Raw genomic sequence first — 27,550 nt, 5'->3', positions numbered from 1 at the left:
GACCTAACAGTACCAAGTACTTTATGTCCAAGTCATTTTCATTAGATTCTTTTCTGGTTATTTTGATAGAATTCACTGGTGTATTTATTTGAGGTAGCATGAAGACACTAGCTGTCCCAGCTGCAAGTCTCAAGATGCATTGTAAATTTTATCTAAAGGAGAGTCAAATGAAGAATGATCACTGCCCCCCCTTTTCTTAATGTGGCCACCTGCATCTTTTTCATAATCCTCTAAGAAAAGACTGTTCATTTAGTCAGTCATTATCCTTCAAGAACTCCTCAACGTTTTTCTGAATCAAACTGAAATAACCATCAAAGAGGGAGAAGGATGATCATTGAAGGGGTCATCTAGCTTATATTCATTCTCTCTTTATAATACCCCAAGAAGAGATAGAAACACTACTTTTAGGTAAGAAAGAGATGATTTTAGTCTGGTCAGACCCTGAGACATCAAAATCACAAGAAGAGTCTAGAGGGTGGGTCATCTTGTATGAAACTAAGGGACTCTGCCTCTGTCATGAGACCAGTTGGAAGGAGAGTTCAGCTTCTGCTGACATTTTTTTTCTGGAAATGTCAAAACTGATTCACACCAGACCACAGTCTCATCTTACTGCTGGCTAGAATCCTAACTTTGCTCACCTTGGAGGCAGTCCCTAGACCAACTTATCATATCAATTGTAAGATCCTTTAAAAAAAAATCAACTATTTTTTCCTCAAGTAATCCCTAGCCTTCTTCTCAGGTCCTTCTCAAGTCTTCCTTAATCTCTCCTCCTTTCAGAGCCAGTCCTTTTCTTTCTTCCTTCAATTCCAGCCCTTTTTCTACTAAATGGCAGGGCTGGGATCAACTAGAATTTAGGTTTCTTAATACAAAATGAACTCTGAATCTCGCTAGATAACAGAATGAAATCTGATTCAGAAACTTTTGTTTGGCCCAACTCAGTACCTTTATTTAAATACTTTTGATTCCTTTGAGAACAGACAGACATATTTACATTCAGAGAGGAAGAAACAACAAAGAATACTAATGCAGAAAATTTTCTTCAGTATCTAATTTTATTATGTGAGTCTCTTCATCAGTCCCCAACTAAGCTATCTCCTCTGTCTTTAACCAAGCCCCACCTGGCCTTCTCCAATGCTCTGAAAGCCAATGAAGGTCCAGGCCTACCTAGCTTCAACTTCTACTTTCTGCCTCCCACAAAGACTATCCCAAGCAGTATCTTAACCAACCTGCTATGAGGGTGACTTCCTAGGCCTTCACTGAATACATTACTGCCTACTTACCAGGTCCTAAAGGGAAGGCCTCGAACAGTTTAATCACCTGCCTCCCTCTGGCCCCTAATAATCTGCCTGTATTCATTGCTTAATGGATAGCATACTCTTAACCTTTCATTTCCAGTGACTTTGAACTCCCTGCTGCCATATATAGCCATATATAGGGCGGCTAGGTGGTGCAGTGAATAGAACAGAGTCAGGAAGACTCATCTTTGTGAGTTCAAATCTAGTCTCAGACACTTACTAGCTGTATGACCCAGGGCAAGTCACTTAATCCTGTGTGCCTCAGTTTCCTCATCTGCAAAAAAAAAAAAAAAAAGAAAAAGAAAAAAAAAGCTGGAGAATGGCAAACCACTCCAGTATCTCTGCCAAGAAAACCTTAAACAGGGTCATGAGAACTGGACACGGCTGAAAACAACTGAACAAGAACAGCAAAACTGCCATGTTATAAACCCCATTCCCTCTCCCTTTAGTCTAGTGTGCAGGTGTCATTTACTCTAATATAGCAAGCCCTTGTAGGTTGCATGTTCAAATTCTATCAAAGGCACAGTGCAAAGGTAGACCCATTCATCGTCTCTGCTGCTTCTACATCCCACTAAAGAGAAAATTCTTCAAACTGGAAAAAGTAGAATAAACATTAATAAGAGGCAGCTAAAGCCAAATATAAGGAAGAAGACCATAAGAGCACATCCTCATTTTAAATAAACTCAAATCTCTAGGTCCAGATCACATACATTCCAGGGTATTGAAAAAAATCGCAGTTATGACTGTGGAGCCAGTCAGTAACAAGTCCAATCCCCTTATTTCAGAAATAAGGAAACTGAGGGATAGGGATGTAAAGTGACTTGGCCACAGTCATACTGAGGAAGGAGCTTAAACCAGGTCCTTTTGACTCTAAATCTACTTCTCTATATACTATGCAATTTGGCTGTGCCAACTCATTATCTCTATGACAAAGAAAATGAAGTTATTTTGTCATGATTTGTTTTAAGTCAGTCCATTCCATGTAGTAAGTGATGAGTTCTTTCTTTTCTAAGTATTCTCAAGTCATCTGTTTAGTTATGCATTCTTATATTTGCCAGGAATTGATAGCAAGCTTACTTAGAATGTGTAATTTCCAGAATCCATTTTTTCTGTCCCTTCCCCCACCTCCTCAGATTAAATTTAATATTTGCCCTTTAGTCTTTTGACAGATCTGTCACTAGTCATTATTTTTAAGGTTACCGATTGGCCCCACAAGTATAACTGAGATTGTTTTCAATACCCTAGAATATATTATCTAGATTTAGAGAAGAGAGGCAAAGGTCTAGATATAACACAAGGTAAAAAACATATGACAGATGCAGAAATGAACTATTTTATTACCTAATATATCTGAATTTCTGATTATGCCTACTTGTACACAGAATAGATCCCACATTTCTAGGTTTCAGGAATGTAACTTCCCCACTCCCTTTACAAAATTTCAATTATATGGAATTAAATGATGTTAGAGATTTCACAGAAATGTTTTTTTTGTTTGTTTGTTTTTTTGGTTAGGCAATTGGGGTGAAGTGACTTGCCCAGGGTCACATAGCCAGTGTCAAGTGTTTGGTCTGAGGCCGGATTTGAACTCAGGTCCTCCTGACTTCAGGGCCGGTGCTCTATCCACTTCGCCACCTAGCTGCCCCCAGAAATGTTTGTGAAAAAGCATTTCCAGACAAGAACAAATAATACTCTAATTATATACAACGTGCATATCAAACATCCATATCGCTGTCTGAAAATTTCTCTATGCTTCTGGTTTCAATTTTAAGCAAACTTCAAAATATAAACTTATAGTCAATCTTGAATTATTTGTTTAGAGGTTAGAAGGGAAAGGAACTATATAAAGTAATAGAAAATATTCAAATCAGTTTTATTTGTCTTTGGAACCTTCTGTGTGTGTGTGGCGGGGTGGAAGATGGGATGTAGGTTTATACACACACATATAATAAACATACATATGTTCCCTCTCCTCCTCACTCTAGTTAAGTGTTAAACAAGTGCTTTCCAGGCAGGTCATACTGTCTATATAATGAAAAATAGCTGATCAGGGTAGTTGGGACCCTAAGTCCATATAACATAAAGCAGACAATTAACTGATAATCTTATTCCAGTGAATTCTTACTTAAGCGAAAAAAATAAGAGAGCTGGAGACTTCATATTTAAAATGAAGTTACACAGGATGTTAAAATTTGATTTACGAACATGAATGGGAAAATTCAGTGTGAAAAACAGATGCCAATTTTCATTGCGAAATGCCTAAAAATTGCTGATACAGTTTACTAACAGAAATGTTGCTAATACTGAGGAATTATTTGCTGGGTTACTGAAATGAAAATAAAATACTTACCCTGACAATTAAAGAATGAGAAAATAAAACCTGTGACATTCATTTAAAAATATGTTATATAGAATTTTAATGGGCATATTTGTAAGAGAATTTCACACCATTTATCTGACTTCATATACTGTAATAATACTTTGTCAAGATGATTATCTTGATACAATTGATTTGCATGCAGTAAAATAAATAGAAAGACAAGAATTTTTTCAAAAGTTTTTGAAGAGACTCCCTGTCCTACTCAACTCTGCTTAGATACTGAAATTGTAAAATTCTTTCTTGTGAGATTTATAGGATTTAAAACAATAAATTTTCATAATTGAGAAATTAATGCTCTAATTCAGGGGTAGGGAACCTGTGGCCACATGTGGCCTGAATCCAATGATTCAGTCAAATGCCACATTGAGGCCACAGGTTTCCCACCCCTGCTCTAAGTACTTAAAAATGTTCAGAAAATTAGGCAGATAATAGCATAATTTCTCCACCATGTAGAATATACAAATAGAAGCTAAGAACACAGTTGATTCTTCATATCAGGCAACGACTGGTAGACCTTTTATTTTCAGGGTAGTAGGAATTCAGCAATTACAGATAATAGACTAGGCAAAATGAGGTTATCAAGCAACAAAGGAAAGCAGTGGAAATGGACACCAGGAGCATTTCTCCATGCCCAGTTTGCAAATAAAAGAGCATCTGATGTTTAACTGAAAGAGCTGAAGTAATTCTGATATTTTTCCTTGAAACAACACATTAATGTGACTGACATAATTAATTTCAACAGGCTTCTAATTAGATCAAATTGTGATTGCATTTGTCATAAATATGGCAAAGTAGCAATGCTGCTACTTTGAAATAGGCTAATTTGGTAATTTAGTAGTAAAACAGCTTAGACAAAAGAATATAAAGAATTTTCATTTCTTATTTTTAGTAAAAACAAAAACCTAGGAGTACAGAAAATATTATTGATTTTACACATTACTCTACTATTTAGGAGACTAGCCTGCAAACAGCCATTCAGGGATTAACATGAAGTATAATGAATAAGATATAGTTTAGAGGCAAATAGGAGAAAGTAAAATATAAAGAACAGGGATTTGAAAAATCTGTTCCATATCCATACTGGCAATTCCTAAAGGAAAAGCTGAAGTCACTTCATGTTAGTGTTTTGAAACTGTTGATAAAAAATATTCGGGGATTGGGGCAGCCTATCTGCAGAAACCTCTGTCCTATCCTTGTGCAGAATGCTCCTGGTTTCCATTTCTTGATGTTTGCATGATTTCAGAGAAGAAAGTGGAATTGGGAGCCTTACTGTACTTCTCCTCCTTGCATCTCTGAAGAATCTCTAAGCTCCTCTGATGGACTGGGTGATGGAGAAAGCTAAAACTATCCACACTTTTCAAAACCGCACAAGGTACCGCATCATCATTCCCTTAGGAAGCAAAAGAAAAAAAAACGGAAAGAAGAAAGAAACATTATACAAGCCCACACCAAGAAAGAGTTAAGGTCAATGCTGCCAACCATTTGAGGAACATACGAATAGACCATTTGTTGGAGAAGTTATGTGAATAAATAATAGATTTCTATTTGTTTGCAGGAATTACACAAATATATTGACAGGGATCAAAGTTCATTTTTGGTTACCTCACTGTGACAGGCATTGCCTTCCCATTAAATGATGGCATAATTAACAACAATATAATCCAAAGTTAATTTGTATCACTATTACCATTCTAAGTTACAAGAACCAGAATGAAAAATATCTTCTGCTTTTATTAATCATTTGGTGTGAATAAGTACATAGTTGGCAGCACTGTAAGAAATGCTTACTAGAGCCCAAAAAGAAATATAACCTAATTTACCAAAAGTTAAATGGCTTGGCCATAGATCCCATGGTTAATATACATTTATCATAAATCACACAGTAAGTAAAGTGTAATTGCCCCAGGACAGAAAGAAACACAGAATGGAAAAAGAAAAACATGTATAACTGCTATATTTGAGATATATATATATATATATATATATATATATATATATTTATACAAAGAATAAATATATATGTATATAGATACAAAGCCTAAGCTATTAAAGTTGTTAATTTGTACCACTTCTATCAAAAGCTGGGTAGAAAATAAAGTGAGATAGCAATGTTGGCTGAAGAAGAGGTGCTATTAATACCCACAGTTTGATATATCAAACCCCGATCTGAACCATTCAAGAAGCATGTTATTCAAGCCAGTAAGAAAAGAAGATAATAAAAAAGGGGATTTTAGTCAATGCAATTCAACAAACATGTATTATGTGCCTACTACATGCCAGGCACACTGTTCACAAATATTACAAGAATTTAATTTTGTGACGTGAGGTGGTGTTTCCAAGAGAACAACTCTTGGAATTGGACATAATAAAAGACCACAGTAAATAGACTTGTCTTTTTAACAATCAAATTCTAAAACCTTAACAATGAATGTAAATAAATGAAAAGCCAATTTGAAGAACACTGTATGCTTTAGTTTCTTCAAGTACTTAATTCAAGCACTAATAGGGAGTGAAGAAAATATAAAGATTTCATCACTGGAAGAGTGATCAAGAAATGAATGGCCTTTTAGTTATTTAAAGAAGCTAGTTTTCCAAGTATGTCAGAATGGTTCTTTAGTTATTTTGACATCCCCAGAGATGCAGCATCAGCATTCTGGTTAAGGAAAAACATTGTTTTCTAGGAAGGGAAAAGAACAAGGAAGCTGAATAACATGATCACACTGATGGCAGGAGAAAACACTTAGAAATAGCCAAGTATAAGGCACAACAGTTTGACACAGCTTTGAAGGAAATTTTTAAAACAGAGCTTTCACACAGAGAAGCAACTTCATCTCATTAAATACCATCTCTTCTTATCCCATTTGAGAAAATAGTAGCAAATGTTGAAAATTACATTAAGAGGTTTCATTTACCAGGGTATACAACATAGCAGATTGCCAATGACACTTTAAGAAATTCCTGGACTGAGGTTGAACATAATACAAAGTATCTGAATTTCCCCAAGAAAAACATGGCATTTATTTGACGGCTAGAGAGTTAGGCAGCACATTTTCAGGGAAACAGATCAGGAGAAAACACTTAATGGGTTCTAACTCTACCGCAGTCAAACAGAGCATCACCAATACCTGTAAGTTATGCTCTTTTAACTGTTCTAACAAATAGTGTGTTGTCATGAGAATTTCTTTAGCTTGATGAACAGTTTATGACAGCTTGCATTAATGTATACATTTCTGAAAGAAGATATCAGGAATGTTAAAATAGATATATATATATTGTGTGTATATGTGTATACATTTATATATGTAAACTCAGTATATGGAAATGATGAACCAAAATTTCATGGCTAATATTTACTTTTAAGATTCCAAGTGAAGACAGTAATTTATTATGTTGCCTGGTACTGTGATTATTTTCTATACCCTCTGATAAACAGTAGCAGTGTCGTTTGTACATAAGACAGTTTTAGCAAATGTGGTTTACTTTATTCTACTTTTCTAGTGTTCCCTTAATAGTTACAATTCTATTTTTTGTTATTTATGAGAATGATGACTTGACATTAAAAAACCTTTCAACATTATTTGCTCCTATAGGGCTTTAGCGTGGTTGTGAGGTTCACTGGATAGTGAACAGCACCAACATCCTTGGATAAAGAACATAATTCTCTCTATGGATAAGTTCAGGATAGAGACTGGACATGTGGGGTTTCACTGGTGCAAGGAACTCCTAGGTGAGGAAGTTTCTGCTATTCAAGAAAATCACACCTATTCTGCAGCTCACTGCCTCAGCAAGTCACCAACAGCTCTGACAGCTTAAGTGACCTTATATCTGAGACAGGACTTGAATACAGGCCTGCTCTCTAGCTACCATGCTGCAATATATCTCTGGACAACCGTGGTTATTTTTTCTTTACCTGATTCATCCTTATCTCTTTTACCACAATCACAAAACAACAATTTATCATGCCATTCTGACTCAAGCAAGCAGCATCATTCATTCAACAAGTACTTCTTATATTCAGCCAAATGGTTCGGCACCTAAATTGGCCAACAGATTCTCCATTCTAGATGTTTTTTCCTCCCTGGAAACGATTTTGTGAGGCTTTGGCCAATCTTAATCCTGATAGTGAATGCCAGAGTCCACTCATCTCTTTCTGGTGTCATATACAGCTTACACTATGTTGGATCTTTATTCCGCTAATGAATTTCTTTTTAAAATACAAGTGAAGTGAAACTTTTTATATACAGGCAATTCCAAATTAATGAACGGGTTGTTACCCAAAAGTTCATTTGTAACTCGGTTATTTTGGAACTTACAACAGGTTTTTCCACATAAACAAAGTTTTAAAAATAGTAGTTAGGTTCTTTTTTAACAAAAATCTTAAATGCAGCTGAACTGATATACATGCTAACTGTTTAAGTTATAGTCAGAATCACTGAACTTTTTTGATTTGGAAGGTCCTTTAGAAATCATCTTTCATTGTGTAGGTGAAGAAAGACAGGACCAAAGGCAGCTGAGTGATTTGTGTCGTAAAGCCAGAATTGGAATCTAAATCAGCTGACTCCGAAGCCTTCAGAAACACGAAGACATGAAAATCAGAAATGAGTAAAAGAATTGCTTTTCCCTTGCCTGGATACAAGGCCAGCCCCATTTCTGAGAACTCTTCTCAGGGCCCTTTATCCAGATACAGATCTCCATCCAGGCCTATTCAATCCTTTTGCTAAGCAGTGCTTTAATCCTATTTCTCAAATAAAATCTTTTATTTTTTTCAGCATAAGACATGTTTAAAATGTCATCTGAACTATTTTACACTAATATGTGAATGACAATACTCCTAACTCTCACAGAGTTAACTTGTATTTCTAAGAGAGTACTTCAACCCAAATTTAACTCTGAACAGTAAAATTTCCAACAATGTCACAAAATGATGTGAAAAATTCATGGGTCATAGGGAGGTGTTGTTTTGGGAGGCAGGCTAGAGGGATGGTCCTTGCCTAGAAGAACTTCTAGGAAGAGAAAGAAAAACTTGCATCTTTTAATTGCTTATTATAATTTTAAGGATAAATACCTAAATACGTGTTACAAATATCTAAGAGCTAGATTTTTCACTTTTTTTTTTCAGAAAAAAAATCATTTTACATCTAGTAGGCATTTAAATGTCTGACAAATCAGACTGTAAGCTGAATTAAAGATTGAGGCACTAAAGGAAAACTGTAATAGATGTTAGGTCATAGAGCTAGAGTGGACCTCAGAAGTACTTAGGCCAATCCACTCTTTTTTAAAGATAAGGAAAATGAGGTAGAGGGAATGTCTAAGCCTTGTTCAAAGTCCGCAGTAAAAGTACGTGAACCCAGGCTGCCTTAATCCAAAGTCAGTGAGTGCTCCCTTCTACTCTATCCCACCAGAGTACTACACTGGAGTATTCTGAGACAGTCTGGCTGTCCGGTGATATTACAAAGATTAACCTGATTAGGCATAGGCCTTAACTAAAAGTGATTCTGTTTATCTTTTAGGAACTGCTTTACACACCCAAGCCTATTAACCAAGTCTAGTAGAGACCTGCCAGCCACAGTGTGCAGGTGTGCTACTATTTTCATTTTATTACCACTTCAGGACAGCATAAGAACAGCAAAATATTTCTGGCTAACTACAACAGTGAATTTACCAGTGACAATTTGAACATAATGATTTATGGCTTGATAGGGTATAGACTTTGGAAAAAGTATACAAAACATCCAACGATTTCAATTTCTATTCAGAGATCACAGTAAAATAATGAAAACTTTTGTTTCATTCTATTTCACTTTTGCAATTAAATCTTATATTGATTCATGACTAAAGGTCAGGTTAAATCTTTAATTATCAAGATTAAATTCCTTTATCACAAACGATCAAAAAAAACATTTCATTTTTGTTCTGACCAAAACCAGTTTTCCTCAGTTGCTCCTGGCTCCTGGGGTTATCATAATGGTCAATTAATATTTAACAGACTGGAACATCTCAACATGGGTCTATAAAATGAGTCTAGGTTAAAAATGAAGCAAAGTAGGATTCTAACATCTATTACTTACCAATTTTCTTTTGAATATATCTCTTTCCAGCCTCCCTGAATGCAACCAGGGCTCTGAAAAAAGCTCGAAGAATTGCCCAGCGAAAAACAGCCACTGGGTCAATTCCTATCATTCCACAAATAAAGGCATTCTTGCTACTTCGTAGAAGAGCTACAATATCTGGACGCATGTGGTCTGTATTTTTCTCCCGGAAATCCTAATGGAAGAAAAAGAACTAATATAATATTTTGAAACCTACTAAAGCCTTTCTGAGTCAACCAATCTATCAATCAAGTTGATAAAGCACCTCATGTGAGTCAGGCACTCTGTTAGGTCTTGGAAAAATAAGGATAAATTAAAACAATCCCTGCATTCTATGAGGGAAGACAACAGAAGGACACAAAAGTTCAAAGTTATTAAATAGAAGTTAAGGGGGAAAAAAACCCTAGAAATTAGGGAGTTCCAAATATGCTTCATCTGTACTATGAGTCCATCATTTCTCTGTCCGGAAGTGGAGAGCATGTTTTATCATGAATCCTTTGGAACTGTGATTGGTCATTATGTTGGTCAGTTCCTGAGTCTTTGAGAGTTCACTGTTCTTATGATATCATTCTTATAAATTGATCTCCTGGTTCTCCTCACTTCACTCTGAATTACTTCATTTAAGGCTTCCAGTTTTTCTGAAAGCATCCTCTGCATTATTTATTACAGGACAAAAGTATTCCATCATATTCATATTCTATTCCTAGCTCAGCCATTCCTCAATTGATAGACATCTCATCAGCTTCCAATTCTCTGCTATCAAAAAAGAGTTGCTAAAGATATTTTTGTACATATCGGTCCTTTACCTCTTTGTTTGATCTCTCTGAGATAAACACTTAGGAGCAGTGTCACTGGGTATGTACAATTTAATAGCTTTTGGGCATAACTGCAATTTGCTTTCTAGAATTGTTCACAGCTCTACCAACAGTATATTCAAGAACCTGTTTTCCCACATCTCCTCCAGCATTTTCCATTTTCTTTTTATGAACTTTGCCAATCTGATGGATGTGGAAAGAAGTGGATGCAGTGGAGACAAAATTTTCAATGAGTTTGAATTTAAACACCAAAAAAGGATAGAACATTTCCATACATACATACATACATATGTATGTATATGTGTGTATACATAAAAAAAGATGATTACACATGATCTTGTGAGTCTCCATTTTACACTGCTTTAAAAAAAGTACGTGCTCCCTTTCACCCAGGAATACCACTTCTAGGTCTGTATCCCAAAGAGATCATAAAAATGGGAAAAGGACCCACAATTACAAAAATATTTATAGTAGCCTTTTCTGTGGTAGCAAGGAATTGAAAATTGAAGGGATGCCCATCAACTGGGGAATGGCTGAACAGGCTGTGGTATATGAAATGTAATGGAATACTATTGTTCCATAAGAAATGGTGAGCAGGCAGAATTCAGAAAAGACTGGAAAGACTAGTATGCACTGACGCTGAGTGAAGTGAGCAGAACCAGGAGAACGTTGTACACAGTAACAACCGCGCTGTGCGAGGACTAACTTTGATAGACTTAGCTTTTCTCAGCAATGCAAAGATATAAGACATCTCCAAAATTCTCATGAAGGAAAATGCTATCCACACCAAGAGAAAAAACTATGGAGCTTGAATGCAAATCGAAGCATACTATTTGCTCTTTTTTTTCTTCTGTTTTGTTTCTTCTTTCTTGTGGTTCCTCCTATTGGCTCTAATTTTTCTTTAAAACATGACTAATGTGAAAATATGTTTAATAAGAATGTATAGGTAGAGCCTATATCAAATTGCCCACCATCTTAGGGAGGGAGAAGGGAAGGGAGGGAGAAAATCTAAAACTCAAAATCTTAATGGAAGTGACTGTTGAAAACTAAAAATAAAGAAATTAATTAAAATAAATAAAAAGTATGTGCTAAATTTTATATTATTTCAAAATTGCCCTGTTTGTGGTCTGTTATGAACTTACTTCTGTTCTCTTCCATATATTTTAAAAAATATTTTAATGACCCTATTTTTGGGTAACCAATACTGCTGTCTTCTCTCTCTCCTAACTGTATCTTCCAATTAAAAAATCAAAGAGAAAGAAAAAAAAAACACAAGAAGCTTGGCCAAGCAAAATTAATCCATACAGTGGCCATATCCAAAAACGTGTCTCTTTCTGAAACTTGAGTCTCCATCATTTCTCTATCAGGATACACCTCCTGGGTCTTCTGGAAACATAGTTGGTCATTGCACTGATGAAAGTTCCTAAGTTATTTAAAGTTGTTTTACTTAATGTTGTTATCCTTGTATAAATTGTTTTAGTCTTGTTAACTTTACTTTACATCAATTCATGCTACTCGGAATTCTGTAATCATCTTTTACATAGCTTCATTTGAAATAATATTCCATTATATTCATATCCAATAACTGGTTCAGTCATTCCCCAGCTGAGAAGGACCCTCCCTTGGATTCTATTTTTTTGCTTTTCTTTCTTACTTTCTTCTCCCTCTTAATCTCCCCTTAAAGATTAGGAAGTTTCATTTTGCTTGCAACTATTCTCTCCCAAGCATTATCTTCCATATTTAACCAAGTTTCCTCACTCTTTGTTTACATGCTGTTTGGTGTATTTTTACACTAAATTCTCTGGCTGTGTTTGTCTGTGCACATAAGCGTGTGCATGGTCAACCCTCCTTCATTCAGTTTAAGAGTGAAGTTCATCAGATGCCTTCTCCCCTTATCCCTTCCTCCAAATCTGTATATTATTCTTCTCATATATCTCAGTTATCAGAAATAGCAAGTTCCACCCCTTATTCCTTTTATCCTCCCATCACTTTTCTTTCTTAAAACTTTCAGAACAGAACCAATCCAGTCCAGGTCTTCTGTTTTTCTATTCAACTCCTTCAATACCTTTCGAGGTTCATAAATGGCATTTGTTTCTTCTCCCACTAGAAGGTTAGCAGTTTAACATAATACAGTCCTTTCAAACTGTTTAAATAAATTTACCTTTCCAGTTTTCTTTTGGCTCTTGCGTTTGTATTTCTAAGTTCCTACTAGTCTCTTGTCTTTTCAATAGAAATACTTGTAAGTTCTCTATTGCACCGAAGTTCTATTTCCTCCTCTTTGCCTTTAGGAGCATACTCAGCAATCTAGGGAAAGCTATTTTTGGTTATATAAGCCTATATCTTTTGTTTTTTGGAATATGGTATTTCAAAACTTCTTCTCATTAACATCAGAAGCTGCCAGGTCTTATGTGATCCTGACTGTGGCTGCTTGGTACCTGAACTTCTTTTCAGATTTCTGTGGTATTTTTTCCTCTAATGTGAGAGCCCTGGATTTCTGCTGTAACATCTCTGGAATTTTCCTCTTAGGGTTCTTTTCAAGAAGTGAGTAGTAGATTCTTCCTATCTTCACTTTGTCCTCTAGTTCTAGTTGATGTGGAGTGTTTTCATTTGATTTTTTGAAATAAAGTCTCCAGATTTAAAAAAAAAATCATGGTTTTCAGGGACCTTAATGATTCTTAAACTATATCACCTTGATCTACTTTCCAAATATACTTTTTTCGACATATGATATCTTGAATTTTATTTTTTCAGTCTTCTAATTTGCTTCTAATATTTCTTGCTGTCTCATGAAGTCACTGATTTCCATTTGGTCCAATCTAGTTTTCATGGAGTCTTTTAATCAAGTAAAGTGTACCACTCTGTCTTCAAAGTTATTTAGTCTCCTTTCCCATGCTTTCCTCCAGAGCTTTTATTTCTTTTTTTTTTTTTAATCCCATGCGTCATTTCTTTTAGGTATTCATGCTGTGGTAAGTCTATTATTTCCCTTGAGTCTCCACTTGTAGTTGTTAGGGAGTTACTCTCCTTTTTTTTCAGGTAGTCTCTAGATATGTCATACATTTTGATAAAGGTAGTTTTGTTTTTGTGGTTTACTCATTTCTCCAGTTCCTGAATTTGGGCTTTGTGTTAAGTCCAGGCTCTGCTTCTCTTGATAAAGAAAGTTGGCCCCGCCTGGTCTCTCCCTGAGTGATCTAGGTTCCTTACATGACCTCATCCTCCTTAAGGGGGGTTATGCCTTCATGGATCTCTGAGGTCCAGCATGCCAGATATTCAGGGCCCTCTAAGATATCTTAAGAAAGGGTGTTAGGGACTTAGGAACCTGGGATTTTCTGGTATGAGCTGTGCTCAGAGAGCTGCATCCACATTGGTTGAATCTGTTCAATGAAGCTTATAAAGACTTAGCTGTGGGTTTATTGCTGTGGTGGAGCTTCTTCAGGGAACCCTCCATTTTTTCTGCCTCCTGACAGTTACCCTTGTCTCTCAAACATCTCTGGTAGTACACAGAAGATATCAGCTTGTTTTCCTGAACCAGTAATAGCTTTGCTGGTGACCCTGTTTCCTACTGCCCCTGGACTGCAGCTCTGGGGTGGAAGAAGTAATTTACTGAAGTTTCTTATTGGATTTCTGAATTCCGTCTGTCAGAGTAGGCTGTGGGGGAGCTGGGCAGCTTGCCTCACCTTTCAGGAAGTCACCATGCCCAATAGTACTCTCTCGGCAAGTTAAGGCAACACACAATAAATAAGTACTCACCACGTGTCAAGCACTGTCCTACAAGCAAAAAGAAAAGCAGTCTTTGACTTTTAAGCAGCTTAAATTCTGATGGGAAGTGAGGGATGGGGGAAGAACATGGTGTTCAAGTCTGGAAAGTCAGAAGCACAATCTGGATGGGAATAAGGGTTGATTGGCTTGGGCTCCTCTCCAAAATTGAAGAAAGAGGGGGACTGTTCATAAGAAAAACGTTTGTGGGTGAAAAGGTGGCTGGGAATGACAGACCCATATTTTCCCTGTACTAACACAGAAATTCAAAAGACAGTATAGCTTGCAGGGTTCTATCAGTAGGCTGAAAAAATGGAAGGCTCTTCTCCTGAGGTACTGAGGGAGGTTCAAGGGTGAGTCTATAGCTGAGGAATGGTGTTGGAAAGTCAGAAAGACAGCTGGGAAGACAATGAAGATTGTCTGGACAAAGTCTCTCCCCAAATAGAGCCCCCAGGAGAACTTCACCAATAGGAGAAGGAGGCAAGCACAGCTAAGTAATGCTCCTAGGTGAAATGGCTACAGAGGATGACAGATGTTCTAGAGTGAGAACACAGCTGAGGCATGGTGGAGAAATCCAGAAAGTTATAGATACAGCCCAGAGGGGAATATTGAAGACAGCAGGGAGAGAACAAGTAGAGAGGGAGTGGTTTGAAATTTGAGGATACAATGTGCCAGAGAAGTCAAGAGGGGATCAAAGAGACTGCTTGACTTTTGGAAAGAAAAAGACCAACTCTTTGTCAGAGACTGGAGGAAAGAAGACAAAGTAGGAGACAATCTTAAGTGGTTTTCAAGTGAAAAAAGAGAAGGGGGAACTGAAGTCTAATGTCCTCAATTTTCTTGGCAAACTAAGAGTTAAGGTCAGTCAAGATTAGAGAAGGGAAAGTGTGGGATGTTTGAGGACAGTACAAAAGGACTAGAATAGTTTCTGTGGAGAATGAGGTAAAGGACGATCTTGCTCCAGTGAGGACTCAGTAGAGGCTGGATAATCTAAATTTGTAATTTAACAGTCAGCTTGATTGTGAGTTTCCTCTACCTGCACAAAGTGGCTTGTGAATATGAGCAGAGGAGGAAGAGAGTGGAATTAATCTGGAGCTGAGGTTTGGTAAAAGGAAACTGATGACAAGACAAGGTAGAGAAAGATTCAAGAACAGAAGAGACTATAGAGTTGATATGGCTACTGGATTGAAGTTAGAGAAGGAGGGAAATAAAATCATTGTAATGGTAGTGGACTGATAAAATACCAAGGGTGGAGGGATTGGAGGTCTTGATCAGGGCAAATAATAGGTTTAGGAGAGAAGTAGAATACACTTGTTAATAATGGGAAGATCTTGCATGTGACCATTCTGATCTGTTCCTTAGGAGGAATAAAGGAGTAGGTGAAGGGATTTAAGGATACTGAAGAATTGGGAAGCTGGGGAGTTTGTGGAAATGAACATTAAATATTAAACATAAATATTAAAATCCTCTAGTAAAAGTGTGGGAATTAAAAGGATAGGAAAATGTAAAGCAGTTGCTGAACGCCTTGAGAAAAGAAGTCACTGATTTATAGACATCAGAATCTTGATTGGGTGGAAAATTTTGATTGAACGGACTTCAAAGGAGAAAAGGCGTAAAGTCTAGAAGTGATACTAGGGAACAAGGGAATACTATGAATCTTCTTGAAGTATGTCAAGGGATGTAGAAGAAAGTACTGAGAATACCACCATCTTTCCAGTTACCCAGGCTTGCAACCTAGTTGTCATTGTGACTCCTCAATCTTTCTTATCCCCCATATCCAATATGTTGCCAAGTTCTGTCTATTTTACCTCATAACATCTCTACCTTAATTCCCCTTTCTCTCCTCTGATATTGCTGCTACCTTGGTACAGAGCTCACATCATGCCCTACCGGGACTATAGCAATATCCCTCTGGTAAGTCTGCCTGCCCAAAGTCTCTCGTCACTATAGACTACTTTCTCACTCAGCTATCAAAAGTGATTTACCTAAAGCATAGGTCCAACCTTGTCAACCAACTACTGCATAAATTCCAGTGGCATCCTATCACCTCTAAGAACAAATATAAAATCCTCTGTTTGGCATTCAAAGCCCTTTGTCACCTGCCCTCTCTCCTATCTTTCCAATCTTCTTTCCCCTTATACTATCCTCCTCCCTCATATTCTGAGAACGAGAGACATTGGCCTTGTGGAAATTCCATTTCCCAACTCTAGGCATTTTCACTGGCTATCTCTCATGCTTGAAATGCTCTTCTTTCTCATTTCTGCCTCTCCAAATTCCAGCTAAAATTCCACCTTCTACAGAAAGCCAATCTCCCTTAATCCTAGTGCTTTATTGATTATTTTCAACTTATCCTGTATGTAGCTTGTTTGTATATAGTTTTTTTCCATGTTGTCTTCCTCATTAGACTATGAGCTTCCTGAAAGCAGAGACTGTCTTTCGCTTTTCTTTGTTATCTCCAGCACTTAGCACAGTGCCTGGCACATAATGAACACTTACTAAATATTTATTGACTGACCAGGAGAGACAGGCATCAGTGAGGGCCAATGTAAGGAATCTGTTCTCTATGGAAATGGGCACAGCAGAGGGCACAGTAGAAAAGGCTGGCAGAGATATGGGTGTGATAGTGCTAAGGAATATGGCATGAGAGAACTGGAAGAGAAGACTTAGGATATTTTCCTCCTAAATGTCTGATGATTGATGAATACATGAATATAGAGAGAACAAGAAAAGCCATAGGAACACTACTTTATGGCAGACGGAGATTGCAAGACACTGTGCACCTCACAGTCTCTAAGAGAGGTTGCAAAGAGGAGAGGCAGGGCAGTGACCACAAGCTGTGACTGTGTTTGGGTTTGGTCCAGGTCTGGCGAGTGAGGGCGCTATTGTAACACATACACTATTTACCTCGTAGGGCTGTTTTAATGAACGCACCTTGCAAGCCTTAAAGTACTACAGAATTGTGAATTACATCATTGACCATAATGAAGGCAGTGGGGCTATTCAAAGACTAAGTTCTCCTCCAGGTGACAAAAGCTGTTAAGGTAAGCTCATGGCTGAGTAATGACCTAATGTCTTTAAACATCAGCTCTAAATCAGGTATTTAGTATTTCCTTTGGTGGGCAAGGCAGCCCGTAAGCCTACTAACACTCCAGGCTCTAGAGTAGGTATCTGCTGGGCTAGTAGTTGAATATACAATCAGTATAAATAAAGCCTAATTTTTATACCTTTAACACCTAATTTTTATACCATCAACACTAGATGATCAGTATTGTCACAATAATTATACTCAGGATTGTAGAATGCCCAATCCCCAAATACAGCTGAAATTATGAATATCATATTGTCCTTATTAAGGCTGATAACATCTACTTTGTGTATTCAAATCTGCTTATTCACCATTCGCCACACAAACATATATCCCCTGAATCCATAGAGATTGCATCAATGTGTTTTATTCCCAGTTGTGTTACCTTGTTTCTATATCATAGCCATTTTTCCTTAATACAACCTTCCCTCCTTTCAACTAAAGGCTCATTCGTATGAGGCGAATGCACATGCGTGTCTGCACATACACATACCCCCTATTACGGCCTATCTTTTCTATCCACCTTTCCCCAAAGTGGAAAACTTGGAAAAAAATTTTTTTTTAATTATGAAAAATAAACATACAGAGGTCTGGCTCATTTTAAAGGTAGAACAAGCTTTGAGATCTTTACCAGTCTTAAAGTTGTTGACATTTCATTTTGTTGAAAAGGTGTGGAAATCAGCTAGTTCTTTTCCAAATGTTTTTGAGATGGGAATTTACCTCATGAAGCACCAGGAGAAGACAATATTATGAGTGTGAGTATATGCAACCATCAGTGTACCCATGACCCTGCTCTTTCGGAAATTCTCTGTTAAGTAGCTACAACCTTAAATTTGAAGTAGACTGAAGTGGCAGGGTCACTATGTTGAAGAAAAAAAAGAAAACTGGTCAGACTAACCAAAAAAACCTTCTGGCTTTTTTGGACCCAGCATGCTGGATGTGAGACTGATCTCAGAGAATATGAGCCGGATTTTAGGGAAACCTAGCAGTGGGACAGGTAGACACAGGAAAACTGTGGGAAAGAAAAGCCCTCTTACCATCTAAGGGGCTTTTGTGTCATACTCCCCTCTTGTACATTTTTGGAGAAAAGAGATCAGATTGACAATAACAGCTGTGTCTACATGGGTGAAAAGCACATAAAATCAAAGAGAATTAATGCAAAAGTTAGTTCAGTGATCAAATATGTCATCATATTGATTCAAGCAATATTCTTTTGAAAAGTGTTTCTAAATTATGATTAGGAAGTCAGCTAGAAGTACAAGCAATGAATTGACTACTGACCTTTACACCATATTTCACTTTTCCAGCATAATGCTTTATGATAAAGGCAGGCTCCATTACTGCTGGAAATTCAATATAAGAGTTTCCTTCATGCTGGCGCTTAAACTTGTCCAACAGAGTCTGGTTTGTAGCTTGTGGAAAACTGAATATAAAAAGAGAAGATTGAAAGCAGCTATTAAGTCAGGGTTTTTAAGTTTTTAATAATGATACTACCTTACAAATATAAGCTGTATTTTTTACTTACTTGTTACCAACTCTTTATGACCCCATTTGGGGTTTTCTTGGCAGAAATACCTGCGTTGTTTGCTATTTTCTTCTCCAGCTCATTTTACAGATGAGTAAACTGAGACAAACAGTTAGGTTAAGTGTTATGTCCAGAGTCACACAGCTAGTAAGTGTCTGAGGCTGGATTTGAACTCAGGAAAGATGAGTCTTTCCGACTCCAGGCCTGGCACTCTATCCACTGCAGCACCTAAGTGTCCCACAATTGTAAATACTCACTATCTTATACATCTTCTTATCTGACCCTATTTGACTAGCACATCAATCCTTTCAAGTATATAGGCAAATGGTATTAGCCTAACCTTAAAAATGGAGGAGGAAAATGAGATTGATGGAGATTGTGATTTACCCAGGATCACAATGTTACCAAGGAGAAATGACAGGACTCGAATTCAGGTCTTTTGACTCAGAGTCCAAGGCTCTGTCCACTATACTGTGATACCTCCACTATGAAAACAACAGATAAAGACAGAAATAAGCCCTAGAGACCATGAAATGTAATGTGGGACTCAGAGGAAACCATTACTTTGTTGCCACATATTTTCAGTAGTTGAGTGTACTAGACTGCTAAACTGAGAGTTAGAAAGTTTACTGTCTGAATCCCATGGCTCACATTACCTGTATAATTTTTAACTATTTACTTTCTTTGTCTGTAAAGGCTAATTCTGACTGTAATAATTACTTCATGGAGTTACTGTAAGTCCTGATTGAGACAGTGTATGTAAAATGCTTTAAAAGCCTTAAATCACTATATAAATGCTGGCTTAATATTATATAACAGGCACTCTACCAGACAGTCAACTTTATATAACAAAAAATGGAATTCTACCCTCCTGCCCATTCTTTCACGCTTAGGCAAACAGCAATTTGCACAACTTTAATTACTGCTGTTTAATATTTCACCTGGGCAGCTAGGGGCCCGGGACTGGAGTCAGAAAGACCTGAATTCAAATCCGGCCTCAGACATTTAGTAGCTATGTGACTCTGGGCTAGTCATTTAATTTCTGTTTGCCTTAATCCACTGCAGAATGAAACTGTAAACTACTCCAGTATCTTTGCCAAGAAAGTACCCATGGACAGCATTGGTGTGCTATGGTCCTCTGGGTCACAAAGAAGTGGACATGTCTGAATGACTTAAGAACAACAAATATTATACCTAGTTATAAATACATATTTGTATATATGTCCATATTGATGAATATTTTAGCTTTAAGAGAGCAATCTATTAAGTATCTACTATGTGTAAGCCACAGTGTTAAGTACGACTGAGAATTCAAAGATAAATACGACAAAGTCTCTGTTTTCAAGATTACACTCTAGTTGGAGAATATCATAAATAATTATGACAGAAGTAGAACACAGATACACAATAAGAGCTATACAAGGAGTTATCAGAATTCAGAGAAGGGAGAGTGTACTTCAGCACAGGACAATCAAGAAAGTTTCATTTTAGCTGAGCCTTGAAGAAAAGGCATGATTTGAAAGGTAGGATTAATAGAGGAACAGTGCATCAGAAACAGGTCACCATATGAACAAAAGAGCACACAGCATTTTGGGGAAATGATGGTTATGTACTCCAGTTAGGCTGGAAAGCAGTGTATGTGCAAGGAGAAATGGTGTATCAGATTGAAAAAAGAGTTTAGTCTGGTTGTGAAGAGGGTCAGGTCATATGTGTCTCCACAAACAACCAAAACCACGAATAGACTTGTAATGCCATTTATATAGTCGCTAGATAATCTTAACTCAACAAATGCTTATCAAACACTGCATCTAAGTCACCGTGCTGGGTTCTGTGGAGGACACAAAACTATATTAAACAATGTCCCTACCTTCATGGAACTTATAACCCCTTAAGAGAGACCAGCTGTACACAAACAACTATGACACAAGTAGAAAGGGAGGGTGCAACAAGAAAAATACAAAGCACTGTGGAAGGTCAGGAGAGGGAGAAACCACTTCCCACTGAGGTGGAACAAATTCATGAACATACTTCAGACAGCTCTTAAGAGAAGAGGAAGAAACTGAACAAATGTTTGAGGGCAAGGAAATGGCATCAAACCATATTTCTGTCAGAGGATTCACCATTTCTTGGTTACTGAAGATGGACATTAAAAAAAAAATTTACTTCTTTCTCACTCATTCCCATGATCTATGCAATCCCTGAGTCCTGCTGATTATTTTTGCCAAATCTCCCCTACGTTTGTCTTTCTCCAGGTTCACTGCAGCACCCTAGACTAGGCACTTATAACCTACCTCATGGATTTGTACAATAATCTCAATGGTCTGATTCTAGGTTTCAATTCCAATCCATCCCAAAATATTATTTAAAAATCAAGTCACCAATCTATTTAAAAAACCTTCAGTGGTCCTTCACTGAATAAAGATGAAGACACTTAGTCTAAAATTCAAAGCACTCAATTCACTTTAACATTCCCTCTCAAAATTTATTTTCCACAATCTTACAAAAGGAATTCTCTTCTCACCGTCCTTACAGGCACTGCTCATTCCCATCACTGAATCTTTTTATTATTGTTTTTTATTGATAATTTCTATTTCTTACATCATCAGGGTTATCCCAATTATCCCTCCCCTTTCTCTTTCCTGAGAACCATCACATATAAACAAATAATTTTTTTAGAGAGGAAAAAAACTAGCATAACTGGTCAATATACCGAAAAAGTCCAAAAACATGTGCAATATGTAACACCTATGAACCTCCCACCTCCACACAGGTGTTAGCTGGGGGTGTCCTCTCACATCTCTTCATTCGAGTCCTGCTTGATCTCTGTAATTCTGTTACCTTCACTTTTGATTTTTTGGTGTATCCTTGTTCTTCCCATTTACATGGTTGTACTTATTGTGTCTGCTGTCTTCCTATCAAAACCAACACTTTATGTCTCACTGTACCAAAATCATTCATCCAAGCCTCTGGATTAATCAACCTACATTCAATCTTTCCCTCTCCAATCTATCTACGACACAGCTGCTAATTTAATTTTTCTGTAAACACAGGCATGACTACCATTCCCCTGCTGAATCATGTCACCGCTTTCCCACTCCTTTCAGGATAAGAGACAGAGTCCTCTCTCTGGCATTTAAAAGGACATCACTATATCTCTCGGTGTGTCTCTCCAGGCTGATTCCACATTACTCCCCTTCTCTCACCTCTCACTTTACACCTAAATTACGCCGCAGATGAAGTGGCCTTTTACTATTTCCCATACATGACAGTCTATTTCCTGTCTCTGTTCTGTTGTAGAGACCATGCCCCGTATCTGCAGTGGTCTCTCTCCTCTCTGCCTCTCGGAAACCCTAGTTCCATTCTAAAGACTTTGCCCGATTTCCCTAATTGTAAGTGCCCACAGTTATTGTACACTTGCTTTGCATACATCCTCTATTTATTTCATCTAGAGAAATGGTGCATTTCTACCAGTAGAAGACAAGGTCTCATCACGGTGCCAACTCATGCACCTTTGCTCTTCCATGCCTAGGAGCCTCCACACTGCTGTTTGGCACAAAGTTGATAACACAATGACAGCTAACATCACGCGGTGCCATGCACGTTATGTAATCTGGTCCTCACAACACTCCTGTGCAGCAGAGGCTGTTGTTAACGCCGCCATTCTGCTGCTGTTGTTCAGTGCCCAGAGTCACACAGCTCCACAGTGTCTGAGGACAATTTGAGCTCATTTCCCCGACTCCAGGTCTGGCATTCTGTCCACTGCTGCCCAAAAGATTTATTTTGTTGTCCAGATGTTTTAGTGTGTCCACTTCTTGAAGACTCCATTTGGGGTTTTCTTGGCAAAGATACTAGAGCAGTTTGCCATCTTCTTCTCCAGCTCATTTTATAGATGAGGAAACTGAAGCAAATAGGGTTAAGTGACTTACTTAGGGTCACAGAGCCAGCTGTATGTCTGAGGTCAAATTTGAACTCAGGTCTTCCTGACTCCAGGCCCAGTGCTTTATCCACTGTGCCACCTAGAAGGCCCATTTTAAAGATGAGGAAACTGAGGCTGAGAAAGGTTAAGTGTCACAGAGCTAATGTCTGAAGCTACATTTGAACTCTGGCTTTCCTGACACCAAGTTGAGTACTCTTACCCATGGCATCACACAGGTGATTCCAAGGAGAGGGTAATAAATGCTTACTTACTTGAAAAGACGGGTTTTTGTTTTAGGAGGGAGCTTTAAGTCACTAAAAGCAACAAACAATTTCCTAAAGTCCTAATTTCCCAGCCCACTTTCCTCCTGCTATTCAATTCTAAGCCTACCTCACTTAGTTCAGCAAACACTTGAGGAAAACGATCTTGTTGAGACTCTGAAATACTGTGAAGCTAATTGCAAACAGTATGTCATCCACAAAAGAGAGCATCAGGATGCCTAGGCATCATCTATAGACAATCTCTCCTTTATTTTGACTCTGAGCTGCATATCCTCCATGAAAGGTGCAAATGCCTTTGGTGAGCACACGATCTGTTTTATGCTCTGGTTAATACAAATGGCTGAATAAAATTATCTTTGATATTTTATCTTTTGATTTTTGACATATATACGGGAAATACCTTGTTGAAATACAGCATTAAAAACAGTGTTTTGCTGTACTGAAATTTTTTTTTATTGTATTCAACTAAGAGATACTGTGGGATCTTAGATTCTTGGCATCTTATAGTTAATTATGTGATTATCAACATGTGAACTGCTATACAATATCATTTGGGAAAGCCTATCCACTCCCTTCTTATCCCAACGATTTCTTTGTTGTCTGTGGATTACGTTCATAAAAATGTTTTAGAAGTGAGAAAGTAATCTTGTGGCTTGATAGTTTTTAACATTTTCTTGGCTGTCTTTTTTAGTCATAATATTGGACCTACTTTTTTCTAAGGTTTGTTATCTTCCTCTCTGATATCTCGAAAACATATCTCTTGATGTCCTCATGAGACCTCTAATCACCTGCAGCATGAATCTCTTCAGTTTAGACTTCATCTAGTGAAAAACTGCTTCTTCCAGGTTTTATTATCATTAGTGGCATTTCTCCTTTCTCACACAGCACCTTGGTGAGTCCGAATGCAGTGGCTACACTGTCACTGATTAAAAAAAAATTCACAGTTTCTCACTCTCCCCCATTTTCCTGCTCTCATTCAATTTAATCCTGAAGTGGTATTGGGATAATCTGGATTAGTTAGTACTAAGACTCTGCCTAAGATTTCTGAAAGTTTGTTTTCTGCTCCATGGATTTCCACTGTTTTCATAAACATCCTTTCCTCTTAAAGCAGAAACCAGGTTTAAGTTTTAAACTGATGCTGCTCTTAGGTGACCTGTCACTTTATTTAGGAGAGAACAACTTTCTGATGATTTAGGTGGATTCTAAAGATCTTTTGGGAGTAGGTGTACCAGTGGTATAACTGAGGTAAAGAGCATGTACTGTTTAGAACTTTTGGGTATAATCCTAATTTTTTTTTTCCAGATTGGTTCTATCCATTCACAGGTCCATCAACAATGCATTAATGTGCCTTTTGTCCCCATGAGAGAGGGAAAATTCTTATTTTCTAATTCGTAGATATTTCAACATTTTTTCACATGGCTGTAGATAAGCCTGGGTATCTTCCCTTAAGAACTGTTGCTATGCTTAGGTAATTTATCAAGTACGGAGTAACTATTATACATACATATTTTAATCAGTTCCTTATATAACTTGGAAATGAGACCTTTCTTTATAAGAGAAACTGGTTGCAAAGATTTTTTCCCTTTAGCTAAATGTCTCTCTTTTAATCGTAGCTTTTGGATTTGCTTGTACAAAAACTTTTTAATGTTATGTAAACAAAATTTTCCATTTGATCTTTTGTGATACTCTCTATCCCTCGTCTGGTCATGAACTTTCTTCAATCCATAGATCTAGCATGTAATTTCCCCCACGCTTTAAAACTTTGATTATGATGTGACCTTTTATATCTAGGTCACTTGTCCATTTGCAGCTTATCTTGGGATAAGGGGTGAGATGCTGGTCTAAATTAATTTCATCCACACTGCCGTACAATTTTCTCAGCAGTTGTCAAATATTTGACAAAGCATCAGAAACACTGGTTATAGCAATAAAACAAGAAAAAGAAACTGAGGAAATAGGTAGAGGTAAATAATAAACAAAGCCATCACTTTTTATAGATGACAGGATGGTGTACTTCACCGTTCACAGCTCTGCACGGCTCAGGCCTCAGGAACAGCCCAACTCCTGAATGTCATCATCAAGTCACTGGCTCAGCTTTTACACTCAGCACTTTCTCAGCCCTCTCAGCCATCTCTTCCCTCTCAGGGGAGGGTGCAACAATAACTCCTAAAACTTTCTCTCTCTTTTTTTTTTGGGGGGGGGGCTAGGCAATGGGGTTAAGTGACTGCCCAGGGTCACACAGCTAGTGAGTGTTATGTGTCTGAGACTGGATTTGAACTCAGGTCCTCCTGACTCCAGGGCTGGTGCTCTATCTACTGTGTCACCTAGCTATCCCCCTAAAACCTTCTCTTATGGAGGGCTCAGAACTACGTGGAGGCTTCATTTTCCATCAAAGGCTCTGCTTGATTTCATGCTCCCGGCTGGGCAGCCCCAACTGGAGCCTCTCTCTTTTTTTGGCTTCCTTTTGTGTAATGTCTTCTCCAGTTAGGATGCAAGTTCTTGAAGTCAGGGACTATCTTTCTTTTCTTTATTTGTATCCCCAGCATTTAGCACAGTGCCTAGAACATACTAGGAACTAATAAATGAATGTACTTTGACTGGTCCTCAGAAAATAGACTGTGTAACTATTGCCAGGACAGAACATGAAGCCTTTTCACCATGATAAATCTTGTCAAGAGTTTACTTTGCTGCCCCAGTCTCTGAAAAACCAAGGTCAACCCCATTTGACAATGAGGCATTGGAGTAGGACTTGGTGGAGGCCTTGAGTGTAGAAGTTGGGATCTATGTTACATCTCAAAGAAAGAGAATCTTTATCCTAAGAGGTAAGATCTTTTGTCTTCATTGAAAATGTATTAAATAAATTTGTGCCAATGATTTATCTCTTTTATTTTTAAACTAGTACCAAATTGTTTGGTACTGGTACCAAAATTAATAAATGTTTATTGACTGATCTTTAACAAGTCAATTAAAATGAACTGAATTAATAACTTCAGCAAACTTATATGATAAGAAATTAATCCACACAATTCATTAGTATTTTATATGATACCAATAAAAATCTGGCTGGAAAAGGCAGAAAGACAAATTCCCTTCAAAATAATTACAAAATATATAAAATATTTGGGAGTCTACCTACCAAGATATACACATCATATAACTACAAAGCACTGTTTATGAAAATAAAGAGACACGAATAATTTGAAAAATACTAACTGCTCATGGGAAGCATTTCTCAATACAAAAAATGACAATATAATGAGAACAAATCAATTTACTGATTCAATGTCACACCAAACTACGAAAGGATTAGTTTATAGAACTAGAAAAAATTGCTTAAATTCATAAGAAGGGTAAAGGGTCAAGAACCTTAAGGAAAATAATGAAAAGTAGGTATGAAGTGGGGCCTAGCAATGTCAGATCTCAAATCATACTACAAGTTCTCAAAACAATTTGGTACTGGTTTAAAAATAAGAGATGAGTGACTGGCACAAACTTATTTACTGCATTTTCAACGAAGACAAAGATCCCAGCTCTTAGGATAAAGATTCTCTTCCTTTGAGATGTAACATAGGTCCCAACTTCTACGCTCAAGTCCTCTGCTAAGTCCTACTCCAATGCCTCACTGTCATATGAGTTGACCTTTGTTCTTCAAAGGCTGCGTCAGCAGAAGGTAAACTCTTGACAAAATTTATCATGGTGAAAAGGTTTCATATTCTGTCCTGGCTATTTTCTGAGGACTAGTCAAAGTACAGAAAGGCTCATTCATACTATTCACAGGGTAGTTACTGGGTGATGAATTCACTGATAACGGCAATGCATGAAACAAAGCAAAATACCAAATCATCTTTAGCTCTATGTACCAAAAGTTGGTAAGATCACTGTTTTTATGCCTTCTATAAACTTTTACCTGGTTGTTATTACTCTAAATGTGAGATTCTTGTCCAAGGATCAAATACTGAAACTAACTACTGGAGGAACCAATCATATCAACCTTTATATTCTTGTTACAGAAGAAACCAGAAGAACAAAGATGTACCTAAATAGAAATATGACTCACAGATACTCCTTGGAAAGGCAAAGACAGGAAGCAGAGGAGTGGTTTTTATTACATACCTCCAAAAAACAAGACACATCATTTCACAGGATGCTTGATCCAATATTACAATGTTCACGATATAGGGAAACAGATCATCATTAAAAATAATTATACTTTATTAATTTCTGTTAAGAACTAAAAAGGACACCCTAACCTAAACCTACAATTTGATATTCAGCTACTTCATTGCAAAAGTGGGAAATGTGAAGATAGAGAGATTTATAATGGAAAGGATGGGAGAGACAACAAGGAACAAACAAGGCTGGGCATGGTGAGCACCAAATAACCTAAGTGAAACTTACTGCATATTGACAGACA

At 37.4% G+C, this 27,550-nt stretch overlaps 1 protein-coding gene across 1 annotated transcript in view; it reads right to left on the bottom strand.

Moving 5' to 3' along the window:
* The window catches only part of MYO9A (myosin IXA), a 320,315-nt gene that overhangs the window by 108,878 nt on the left and 183,887 nt on the right, over window positions 1-27,550 (bottom strand). Inside the window, 3 exon segments of the mRNA XM_020996823.2 lie at window positions 4,946-5,065; window positions 9,744-9,939; window positions 18,696-18,837. Coding sequence (XP_020852482.1) covers window positions 4,946-5,065; window positions 9,744-9,939; window positions 18,696-18,837 — 458 coding nt within the window.

The sequence above is a fragment of the Phascolarctos cinereus genome, unplaced genomic scaffold (genome assembly GCF_003287225.1).
Source record: "Phascolarctos cinereus isolate Bilbo 61053 unplaced genomic scaffold, phaCin_HiC Scaffold_3;HRSCAF=262, whole genome shotgun sequence".
Lineage (NCBI taxonomy): Eukaryota > Metazoa > Chordata > Mammalia > Diprotodontia > Phascolarctidae > Phascolarctos > Phascolarctos cinereus.
The sequence above is the reverse complement of the archived record's forward strand: the minus strand, read 5'-3'. Positions and strand labels throughout refer to the sequence as shown.